This window comes from Hemiscyllium ocellatum, chromosome 43 (assembly GCF_020745735.1).
Source record: "Hemiscyllium ocellatum isolate sHemOce1 chromosome 43, sHemOce1.pat.X.cur, whole genome shotgun sequence".
NCBI lineage: Eukaryota > Metazoa > Chordata > Chondrichthyes > Orectolobiformes > Hemiscylliidae > Hemiscyllium > Hemiscyllium ocellatum.
This window is the reverse complement of record NC_083443.1, coordinates 29,385,937-29,398,069: the sequence shown is the minus strand read 5'-3', so window position 1 is coordinate 29,398,069 and position 12,133 is coordinate 29,385,937. Positions and strand designations below refer to the sequence as shown.

Genomic DNA, 12,133 nt, shown 5'->3' with positions numbered 1-12,133 from the left:
TTTGGGAATTTCTGAAACAAGTAGTTCTGAATGGTACAAACAAGGGACCAATCAGGACTAAAACACTGCAGCTGGAGCATCAGGAACAGACTGACCAGCCACACTCTTCAGCTTCCAAAAGACATGCCCGATATGCTGGCAGTTTAGATAAAATAAGCCTCGAGCAATAATCTCAGATATGTCTGGCGGACAGGAGGGTCAGGGCAGCAGGATGAGAGGGTACTGCATTAATACTAAATTTGAAACAGGTTTGAGAAATGTTTCTGTCAACACAGAAGGTGGTTAACAGTTGCAAATATCAGTCAGGAAGCCTGGGTGAAGAAACTGGAGTCAAATGGAGTCCTAAGATATTGCAGCAGCAACTGGACGGTTTTGTTTTAATGTAACAAATGCTTCGTATATCATCAGTGCTCATACAACTCTGTAGTATGTCTAGGCCAAATGCTGGAACAAGTCTGTTCGCTAAACGGGAATGTGCGCTAAATGTCCTGAAGATAATCTCTCCATACAATTAAATATTGCATGAAAGTGATAAATTTCTTGCTTTGTTGAAAAATAAATTGTTCACAACCATAGCTGCTGCATAGCTCTTGTTGACTCAACTGACTATTCAGTGAATTATGCCAGGTGGGCAAACTGTGTGAACTTACCTTATGAAGGAACGAGGTTCAAAATATGTGCAAATAATACAAGAAAATTCAATTAAAACTTACTTCTCAGTAACACTTACAGCATATGAACTTCATTCATGACAATTCCTCATTGGGGATGTGGTGGTGCAGTACTAATGTCAATGGATCAGTAAACTGGAGGCACAGGTTAATGTCCTGGGGATGTGGGCTCAAATCCCACTATTGCAGCTGATGAAATTTAAATTCAATTTAATAAACCTGGAATTGAAAGGTGGTCTCAGTAATAACAACCATCACTGACTGTTGTAAAACTATCTGGTTCACAAATGTCCTTTCAGGAAGAAAAATTGTCATCCTTACCTGGTCTGGCCTCCATGTGACTCCAGACCCACAGCAATGGGCTCTTAACTGCCCTCTGTTCAAGGGCAACTTGGAACAACAAACACTGACCTAGCAGTAATGCCCTCGTTCCATAAAATAATGACCTCCAGGAACAGGTGTACTACACTGGCACTATTTTATTCAGCCTTACTTCTGCTCCCTATCTGATTAACATCAAGCTCAGCCCATTTGATCAGAGAAAAGGTAAATTTCTGGGCTGTGAATTACAGGAAAGTAAGGTGACTAACTCAACCTCAAAGTAAAACCGACCACTGCAATCTATCCTAAAGCCTTAAAGAGTTTATAGCTCAGTTTCAGGCTTTAACATTTTGCAAGGTCCTTCACGCAAAACTTTGCAGAGCTGTTAGCACCTCTGTCTGCTAGAGTGGGTGGAGTTGCAAAAAGGCCAGTTTTGTTTCCTCCAGACGACTACCTCATACTGCAGTAAGTATGCTGGGAGGTGTAAACACATGATGGACCTTGAACAATGAAACTCAAATGTTCCCCTTAGTAATCAATGTTGAGAGTGTGTTGCTGGAAAAGCACAGCAGGTCGGGCAGCATCCGATGAGCGGGAAAATCAACGTTTCAGACAAAAGCCCTTCCTGATGAAGGGCACCTGCTGTGCTTTTCCAGCAACACACACTCAACTCTGATCTCCAGCATCTGCAGTCCTCAGTGGTCCCTTAGTAATTACACTGCTTCATTAAAAGTAATACTCATTAAAAGTAGCTGTTGCTGTACTCTGCAATGACAAAAGAATATATGGACTTTGTCTGATTTCACATTTACAATTTCAATAATGTTGGGAGGGGACTTTCAAAGAAAATGAGAGAGTTTGAATACAGTGGCTTTACTGACACAAGGATACTTCAAGGGACTCACCCTGCTATAATCTATATGGAGATCCCCGACTCAAGATGGTTATTCAAATGGCTTCAGATGAGAACAAAACCAAACAAATTTAACACGATAAATAGGCATTATTTTTAAATGATTCAACGCTAACTTTTAAAATCACCAGATATGGACTTCGACAATCGCTATCTTCCTGTCCCAAATAAGAGGAGGGAATTAAACAAATTGCCTCTTAGACCATCGGGTTAGTTGCTGTGATGGGTCTTCAAGATTAACTTTAAAAAAGGGTTATCTCAACAATCCTCACTTGAGATGGGGACAGAGGCAAGGAACCTTTCAAGATTTCTATTCTTTTATTCCAGAAGAATTGCTATTAATATCCAGCGTTCAGAAATAACACAACTTGATGCAATATGTCAAATATGCATTAGAACAAGCAGCTCCAGTGAAACCTTAATTAATTCATACAGATAGTGACAATTCTGACAGGGCTCATAACCAGGATCTACTATATTGGAAACAGTCAGTGTTTACAGATTGCAAGGGCAAACCTGTTAAATGCCAGTCTGACTGGGAATCATTTCTTAGTTTGTGGATACAAAGCCTAAAACCGTCAGATTACTAATATGAAGAACCACATTACTGAGCACGTACACTAAGAAAGCAACAGTCTTACTTGGACTTCTGAGGTGTGTGTGTGTGGTAGTGACTTCCAAAGCCGAATGTCAATGCACTGGCACGCTGAGACCATAATTGATGTGTATGGAACCTCAGAGGGGTCACACTGGTGATAATGTCATTGGACAAATGCCAGGCTAATGTTTTGGGAAAATGAGTTCAAATCCCGCCTTGGTGGGTGATGAAATTTGAAGTCTGGGGGGGAAGGAAAATGAGTGCCATATAATCACTGTCAATTGTTGTAAAAACGTATCTGGTAAATAATAAGGAGCAATGATAGGTCATTCAGCCCAACACATCTACTCCAACATTCAATGAGATCATCGCTGATCTGATAATCCTCAGCTTTCCACTTTCAAGCCTTTTCCCCATAATATTCAATCCCCTTACTGTTTACAAATCTATTGCAGTGCTGTATATGACCCAGCCTGTCTGCAGTAAAAATTCTACAGGTGGACTATCCTCAGAAGAAATCCTGCTAGGAAATCCTTTCCAGGTCTCACCTACCTGTGTCTTTAGAACCAATGTAATATGGATGACTCTTAATTGTCCTCTGGGAATAAATGATGGTCCAGCCAATGAGGCCCATATCCCACGAAATGAATATTAAAAACATCTCTGATTTTGAAAAGTGATTAATAAAAACTAACCCTTACAACAGCAAGAATCGGCTGAGTAAAATGATAAGACCATGAAAATGATAGGCTCACACCAACTATATCTATCATTATATCACAGCATTAATTAATACCTGGTGGGTCATAGTTAATGGTGCATACATCCAAACCCATGAGAGCAATGCACTCTTTACTGTCAATATGACAATCTTGAGAAAGCAATACTCTGGCAGATCAGAATGAAATATCTATTCTAACCGAGTTTCCAATTATTTTTGGCATAATTCCATCTCTGCAATCTCAACCATTATGTTCTTGTATGGTTTGGTTCATCACCCAACGCAAGTTAAGCTGACGACCCCAATATTGGCTAAAACTCTTGAAAATTAAATCAGTTAAAAGGAAAATGGATCAGTTCAGGACTCGATTCAATGTCTTCGAAATCTTAAGAAAGAGAACCTAGCTTTTCAGACATCAGCAAGTGATCCTGAGGAGAAAACAAGATGCAAACAATGCTTTGAACAGGTAGAAGGTTGTCACTGCATTACCTGGGTATATGCAGAAAAGCTACCCTCATATTGATATGAGTGGCAAAGATTGCTGACTAAATTACAAAACCCTGCTCACCCCAAATCTACAGCAACTTTTTGAACTCAGACACATTCTCATAAGATCATGATGGTGAACCATCAAAAAAAAAGTGTTTTCAGATCCAACTTGCCTGTTAGACAATATGTCTCTCCAGTTCAAATTGATTGTTTTGATTCTGACAGAGGAACAAACTAATCCTTTTACTCTCTGTTAATGAAGGATTTTCTTAAAATTCAATAATAATTTGTTCTTCAAAATTCTGCGCCGATCTCTTTAGAAACACAAAGTTATGACAGGATGCAGGAGATAGATCAGAGGTTCCTGAATTACTGTAAGACACATAATTCTGAATCATCGCATGATATACATCACCGAGATGGACCTTGCCAAATCAGACACTGGAATTGAAAAAGGTCTTTGTTAAGAATTTTCCAGATGCAGACCTTACTTGTGAAATGCCAGAAATGTCTTATTTTACTCAGATACCTCATACCATGCAAATTAATGCTGAAATGCTGTTCTAGCTTTAAAATGATTGAAATCTCAATGGGAGGTAACAAGTGTGATCGATCTATTCACTACAACCTAGGACAGTTAAGATGGCATAAAGGTAAACGTGCTTAGAATCAAAAAAGCTGCAGTGCTGGAATCCAAGGTGGTCAAGCAGGAGGCTGGAATAACACAACAAGCCAAGCGGCATGAGGAGGTGGAGAAGTCAATGTTTCGGATGTAACCCTTCTTCAGGTCTAGGGGTGGGTGTAAAAGGAGCTACAGATAAAGGGGGGTGGAGGGAGGGTGATGCGGATTTAGGTGAATGTAGAGGGAATGACCTGGTTGGTCGGTAGGAGGAATGAACGGGAAGGAAGGATTGATCAGAGGAATGGAAGGGAGGGGGAGGCGCTGGGAAGGGAGGTTATTTGAAACTGTAGAACTCAAATGTTCATTGTTGTGTTCTTCCAGCCTCCTGCTTGTCTAAAGGTAAATGTGGAGCACCCTTCTTTGTACTGCACAAGTCTCTTCTGCTAGCACACACACCTATTGTAAGGATAATCAAGTTGCCAATGAAAATTTCACCCAGGATACTTCTGAATTCTCTAGCATCAGAGTTCATGCATTTTACTCCTCATGTAAGGGTGTCAGCTGGGGCAAACTTAAGAGTAAATGATAAAAATTTCTTTATACCAACAGAACCATACCATCTTAGGATTAAGCAGAAGGTGTCAGATCTTACGTCTCTAACTAATCATCATTGTACAGTGGAATGGTTAACAACACTTCTCTCCTGATATATATTAATCCAGTTTTGAGAAAGCAAAGATATTTCAAAATCAGTTCTTTAAAGATCATGTAAATTTTAATAATTTCACTAAAGATCTCCCTTAAAGAATTTTTGCTCACTCCAGCCACCTTCTATGCCGCTGGCATGATCTGTCCTTACAGCGAATCAGTGGAGCAATGACCATGAGTACTGCCACATAAAACTTGCTGATTTCATTAAATTCCAGAAGAATTTACAGTCACTGATCTTCAAACTATCCACCAAGAACTCACTTCCACCAGGGGAAGACTATTCCAAATGTCCCCTTCTAAAACTCCTGGGGTGATGCAGTGCAGAAGGTGGCCTTTGTGTCTGCATTGACTCCCTGAGCACGTTGACTTATTGCCAATCTCCTGCCTTTTTCCCCTTCCCATAAGACTGCACATTTTTTCCATGGGAATAATCATTGTATGCCCTTTTGAATGCTTCTAGTTAAGCCCCTTGGACAAAGAAGAGTGATTATTTTCTAGGTGACGTTTGGCATACTACAAGAGAAAAAGCCATTGACAAAAACACACCTCAAGCTAGGCATCACATTGGAGCCTGGATCTCCTGCTTACAGTCTCACTGACAAGGGGAGCAGAAATATATTACAAGCAGTGGAAAATTCTCAAGCTTGACCTCATTAAGACCAGAGGGTTCTTATAATGTTTAAGTATCCTCATGATTGGATGGTCCATCCATGCTTGAATTCCACTTTTACCTCTTGGTTATACGATTTCTATTGTGAACTCCACTGCTTTGGATGGTAAGTTTTTAAGAAATATCCTTTCATGAAATGAGTGCGTGGCTGATAAGGCCAGCATTTGTTTCCCATTGCTAAGTGTCCTTGAACTGAGTAGTTTTATAGCTCAGAGGTAAGACTTAACCTCATGTGGGTCAGACCATGTTAAGACAGCAGATTTTCTGCCCTAAACATCGGTTCTTATTAGCATCACCTTCTGAACTATTCGTTCTCCCCTCACTTCCTTCCTTCCTTGTATGGAGAGGTGCGCCATAGTGTCAAAATCCAAAATCAGACGGCAACAGATTTATATTCTTTATACAGACTAAACTGGCCTCAGATTTGCAACAAAACTGTGATAGCCATGCTTAGATTGTTGGAATTTGGACAGATCATACTGGTTAAACACAAGGCTTAAAAACAACAAATTAATGGGCACTAATGCCACCTCATGTAATTGAGCTCAGACCACAAGCTGCCACATTGCATCAACATGGATTGACTCCGATACAATCAGAAGAGGGTATTGACTGAGGGAAGAGATGACCCTGTAATTGAATGTACAATCGCTTAGTTCAAAAGGGAGAAAAAAAAAATCGAAGCAGGGTAACAATGTGACAGGCCTGATGGACAAACAGCGGCAGACATAAGTTTTGAAATGGCTTTTGAAAGTGAAGAAAAGAGGCAGAGAAGGGGAAAGGTTTTTGCACCAGAATTTCTAAATGTGGGGCTGAAGGTTTTTTCCCCCTGAACCAGCATTGGAAGATTGGAGACTGAAAGGTGGATGATAGGGTGGAGTTCTTTGGTTTCACTCACCGTCGCTATCAAACAAAGCAAAAACAACATCACAAACGTGATCAGAAAGTTCCACGTGTGCCACCGTCCTGGCGACCTGCTTCATGGTTGCTGTGAAGAGACAGACATTCAGTAACTATTTTCAACAAAGAATTCTGTGCTTACAACTGTAGGCCTGGTAGCCACATTTCCCACATCATTCAGACAGTGTAAATATAGATTGTCAAACAGAAACTGTTCTGAACCTGATTAAAGATGCTCCAGCAAAACGATGGACAGACTTGAAGATTCTGCATGAGTTCAGTTACTTTAGGAGCTGAATCACAACTGGCAAAGTCAGAACCAATCTAGACTTTTTAATTATAAAATGGACCTGCAAAGTTTCAATTCAAATTCTGATCAACTTTAATTCATAGCATGTGGTAACCCTGCTCAACTCAAAAAATTATTTGGCTGTCCAATGCATGTATTGATCATTTCCCAACACCAATCTTGCTGGTTTGAATTCATCTGGCCATCACAATTTAAAATGTTTTCTGAATTTAGTTTTCCATGCTGGTTATCATCTTACACATGGCTGCTCTGATTTGCACTTTCGAAACCTTAGAATCTCAAGCTTCTCCAGTTCTTTCTCACAATTCAAACCTCTGACATGAGGAATTAGACTTATGGCTTCCTTCTCCACCATGTTTAGCCAAGAAGAACGACGTTTCAGCGATTTGCACCACAGAATCTGACTGTTACGCAGGCCTTTTATTTAGGTGGCTGTGTGGTGGTGGGAGTCAAAAACCAGGGGAGACACAGTCTTAGGATAAGGAATGACCATTTAAGACTGAAATGCAGAGGGATTTCTTTATCCAGAGGATGGCGAAATTTTGGAATTCCCTGATGTTCAGGACAGCAGAGGTTCAGTTCAAACATTGAGCAGGTTTGTGGATGAGATTTCTACAAACATTCTAAAAATATCCAGCGAAACTTGGATAGTGCAGGAAAGAAAAGTGTTGAGGTCGATCAGCTATGATTTCACTGAATGTCACAGCAGGCTCGAAGGGCTGAATGGTCCACTTCTGGTACTACATCTTGAGTCCTTATTTCGAAATTCTGCTGGCTTATTAATGCTCTCCATTGCTGAGATTCAGAGCTTTTACTATAGGCTATACAAACTAATGAATGGAGGTGGTGGCAATATGACAGCCAGAGCTATACTGCATTCAGTGACTCCACGGTAAAAGAAGACAAGGGAGAAATTTAGACAAGGCGGCCATCAATAAGGGCATGGCCTTGAAGATTTGCTTTGCAAAACCTATGATGTGGAGGTGCCAAAGTTGAACTGGGGTGGACAAAGTTAAAAATCACACAACACCAGATTATAGTCCAATAGGTTCATTTAGAAATACTTGCTCCTTCACGAAGGAGCAGCGCTCCAAAAGCTAGTGCTTCCAAATAAACCTGTTGGACCATAACCTGGTGTTGTGTGATTTTTAACTTTGTAAAACTTGGTACATGAGTTTGACAAAATAGCGACATAATATGACGACATTAAGCACATGTATGTTAACTTCAAAGGCAGAGAGAAAATGTCTTCAAGTATACCAAAGTTTGATTCCAGTCTCGGTGGATGGTCTGTGTGGAGTTTGCACATTCTCCCCACGTCTGCGTGCATTTCTATTGGGTGCTCCAGTTTCCTCCCAAGGTCCAAAGATGGGCAGGTTGATTGGCCATGCTAATTTGTCCCGTAGCATCCAGGAGTGTGCAGACCAGGTAGATTAGCCATGGGAAATGTTGGGTAACAGGGATGGAGATGTGAGGTGTCTACATGGTGCAGACTCAATAGACTGAAAGGCCACTATGATTCTATCTGATAAATATATTCTAAGTGATAGTTTCCACTTTTCCACAAACTGGACTAGAGAGAACTCAAATGTGTTAAAAAATGTACTATTAGCTGATCATACCTTTATCAATCGAGGCCCCAGCCATGTGGTAGAAGCTCAGTGCAGTGTCCACATCATTAATATTCTTCAGAAAGGTGAAGAAGTTTTCTACCTCCTCAAAGGTGATGCCCTGCAAAAGGAAACAAATGACATGAAATGAGGTCCTATGTGGGAAAACACCATTTAAGCAAACACAACACCTAGAGTCCACTTTGTGACATGCGGGGACAATGACCTTTAGGCATCTGGCAACTGAGTGCAGATACAGCCCTGGTCCCATTCTCCAATGCTACAGCCCTTGGCAAATGGACTCTGGTAGGAGCCGGTGCATGACTCTGCTTAACTTGGGGATTTTGGAGTTTTGTAATTGTCTAAATTGCGATTGGTGAGGTGGTCAGGTTTTGGCGATGTCTTGAGCCATGAGAACTGAGACCATCCCAAATGCAATTCAATAAAACAGGTGGAAATAAGCAGCACTAAAGTGTCTCTTCATAACTTGACTATAGCACAGAACAGGCAGTAAAATGTCTCAACTTGTATTTAAGTAGTGCCTTTAATTGTAAAGCTTTTCCATGTCTTTCACAGGACTGTTAACAAAACCATGGTGAAAGCGATGATTCCCTTTGCTATTACATGAAAACTCTAAACACTGGTTTAATACTCTTACAGATCAAAATGACACACACAGACACAAAATTCACACATAAAAGCAAAGTAGCATGGGCTGCCATTATTTACAAAGTTAATATTTCACAACGTGTCAGGAACCATGCTGGCCAGTTCTTTACACTGTTAAGATTGGAAGCGAGTTAATCGTTTGCTATAAAAAGCGTGCAAATAAGTCCACAATGATTTCTAGTCTGCCATAGTCCATTCCTGCAGAAACAAATGGGGACAGAATTGATCTTAAATCATGTCCAGACGATGTGCATCATGCATGTTTGCATATGGAGCCAAGTGCAATGTGAACTTACTCCCAAGAAGGACTACATAGACATTGTTATACTGTCCAGTCATAATGCAATTCAAACTTTGTTATGTTCTTAACTTCCCAAGTATGTTAACTTGTGGTTCAGCCCTACATGTATACTATTGTTGCTAAATGGGAGCCAATAACAGTGTAACATGGCTTGACTCGTACCTCAGCTATTTCTTTACTCAATCCAGGAGTGCAGTGAGAAGGGCTCATTCTTCAGGTAACCCAAAAAATCCTCTTCCCATACACTTAGATGGGAATGTTCAACTTAAAAATCAAAACGTTTGCAACTTGTGTGTATTTCATGCCAAAGATAAATAAACAGAAAACAGCTTTCACCTGGGTTGACTGATTTGCTGTGATAAACTTTTCATCTTTATTTACTGTGTAAAGACTGCTGCCAGATTACAATAAAAAACCCAGTGGCACTGAAAATGTTATTCATAAGTGACAGATCACTTGCCGTACTTTGGAATACTGGTTATCACCTGATGAATGCTTCAGTGATGACAAATTAATAAGGTGAAGTTCCATTTTTATGTTTATCCTGCAATTATACTGACTTCTGGAGATTTTGTTGATTGTTAGGTAAAACTGTCAAAAATGATAGATTAAGAATCCTTTAGAAAAACATTTGCTGCCTGAATAGGGAACAGCAATTCATATTGAATAATAAGACTTTAAATGGAATAGAAGATTAGGCAAGGTCTGATGTGGAGAGGAGATATTCATAAGAACTGTACTTCTGTTGAATGTAAGCTGTGTGATTTCTACAAATCATTTATTTTATAGTTTAAATTTTGAACTAGTGGATTTGGTGTGGCTTATGAAAGGCTTTAATGATTACATTGTAAATATTTCTGTAATGGTGGAAATATTTTAATACAGTATGAGGAGGAAACTTCCTGGAGATTAATGGATTCTGTTTTCAGTTTTGCAAGCAAACAGAATTAACAGTGATGTGCATTAGGCTTCAGTTAGAAGATTCTGGAATCTTGAGAAGAAAAACCCAGAGCCTGAAGAAGGCCCTTTTGATTTCTGTTTGTATAGGTCTTGGCTGAAGCTGGATGTCTAAAGTCAGGTGCTCCTGATAACAAAGGAAATTATTTAGAACTGTTAAAGAATATAATGTAAGGAATGATATTGTGGCTACGAGACCAGAAGTGGTTGGTTAAAACCCTGAAGAGGTTATTTGAAGTCAACAGAGTCTACGTTCAGTTGTATGAAGACTCAAGGAAGAGGCCATCAAAATTCTCAAGACGAGGAATTGAAGCAATTGATAAATTAAGCTCTCTAGATATGAAATGGAAGGAAATTCTTTCTGGTGCGAGTAATGCAAAGGGGTGCCATTGAGACTAACGGGATTGTATTTTACAAAGTCTTTCTAAACTTTTAAACTTGCATTATTTTGCTTAATAAAATATTCTGTTTTACTGTTAAAACTAAATCTGCAGTAATGCTGCTCATGTTTTAGTGAAAGACTACCTTTTTAAAATGAGAAGAAAAAGTAAAGCATGATCTATCATGTCAGAGTTAAGGAGCATCCTGTGAAACAGTGCTAGTCCCCGTACATCTGAGCTCAGAGCCCGGAGTTTAAGTATCACATGCTCTAGAGGTTTGTAAAAACGTCTGACCACACTAATTAGATAATTTAAGTGTCAGTTAAGCCTCATCCACTAATCAAATGAAATACTAGCAATTACTGTAGTCTGTTCTGCACAATAACTGATCACAATGTTCAGCGATCTTTCAAGTTTAAACCTGCATTATAACTCAACTGCTGTTATGAGGACACTGAACCTTTATTGTGGCACAAAGAATGATTTACCAAGAGTGCTCAAGACTTCCTGAGAAGCCTTGTTTTTGCAGCCATTATCCATACTGACAATATCTATTATCGCATTGATTGAAACAGAGAAGTTTGGAACAGAAGCAGACTCTTTAAATCTTTTGAGCCTGTTCTGCCATTCAATATGATCATGGCCAATCATTCAACTCAGTACCCTGATCGCCATATCCTTTGATCCCTTTAGTCCTAAAACAAAAAGAGTATAAACAAATATTCTTCAATATTTTGGCCTCAACTATTTCCAAGAAAACTGCACAGGCTCACCACGCTCTGGCGAAGAAATTTCTCTCAATTTCTGACCTAAAAGGCATAGGAGAAAGTGAGGACAACAGATGCTGGAGATCAGAGTCAGACAGTGTGGTGCTGGAAAAGCATAGCAGGTCAGGCAGTTTTCGAGGAGCAGGAGAATCGACGTTTCAGGCATAAGCCATTCATCAGGTTTCCTGAAGGGCTTATGCCTGAAATGTTGATTCTCCTGCTCCTTGGATGATGCCTGACTTGGTGTGCTTGACCTAAGAAGACCTACCACATATCCTTAGACTATGAGTCCTGGTCTTGGGCTCCCCATTCATTGAGAGCATCCTTCCTATATCTATAAAACAAAGAACTGCGGACGCTGGAGATATGAAACAAAAACAAAAATTGCTTGAAAAACTCAGGTCTCGCAGCATTGCTGGGAAGAAAGCAGAGTTAACATTTTGAGTCCAGTGACTCTTCATCGGAACCGCATATGAATCTTCTTGCATGTATCCTATCTAAACCTGTTAAGAATTTATAGGTT

General features: G+C 39.9%; 1 protein-coding gene across 10 annotated transcripts in view; it reads right to left on the bottom strand.

Annotated features, from left to right (window-relative positions):
• The window catches only part of micu1 (mitochondrial calcium uptake 1), a 109,614-nt gene that overhangs the window by 3,767 nt on the left and 93,714 nt on the right, over window positions 1–12,133 (bottom strand). For all 10 annotated transcript variants that reach the window (XM_060854247.1, XM_060854253.1, XM_060854255.1 and 7 more), the window contains 2 exons: window positions 8,549–8,657; window positions 6,615–6,704 (listed from right to left, as the gene is read on the bottom strand). In XM_060854247.1, coding sequence (XP_060710230.1) covers window positions 6,615–6,704; window positions 8,549–8,657 — 199 coding nt within the window. The remainder of the gene's footprint in view (window positions 1–6,614; window positions 6,705–8,548; window positions 8,658–12,133) is intronic.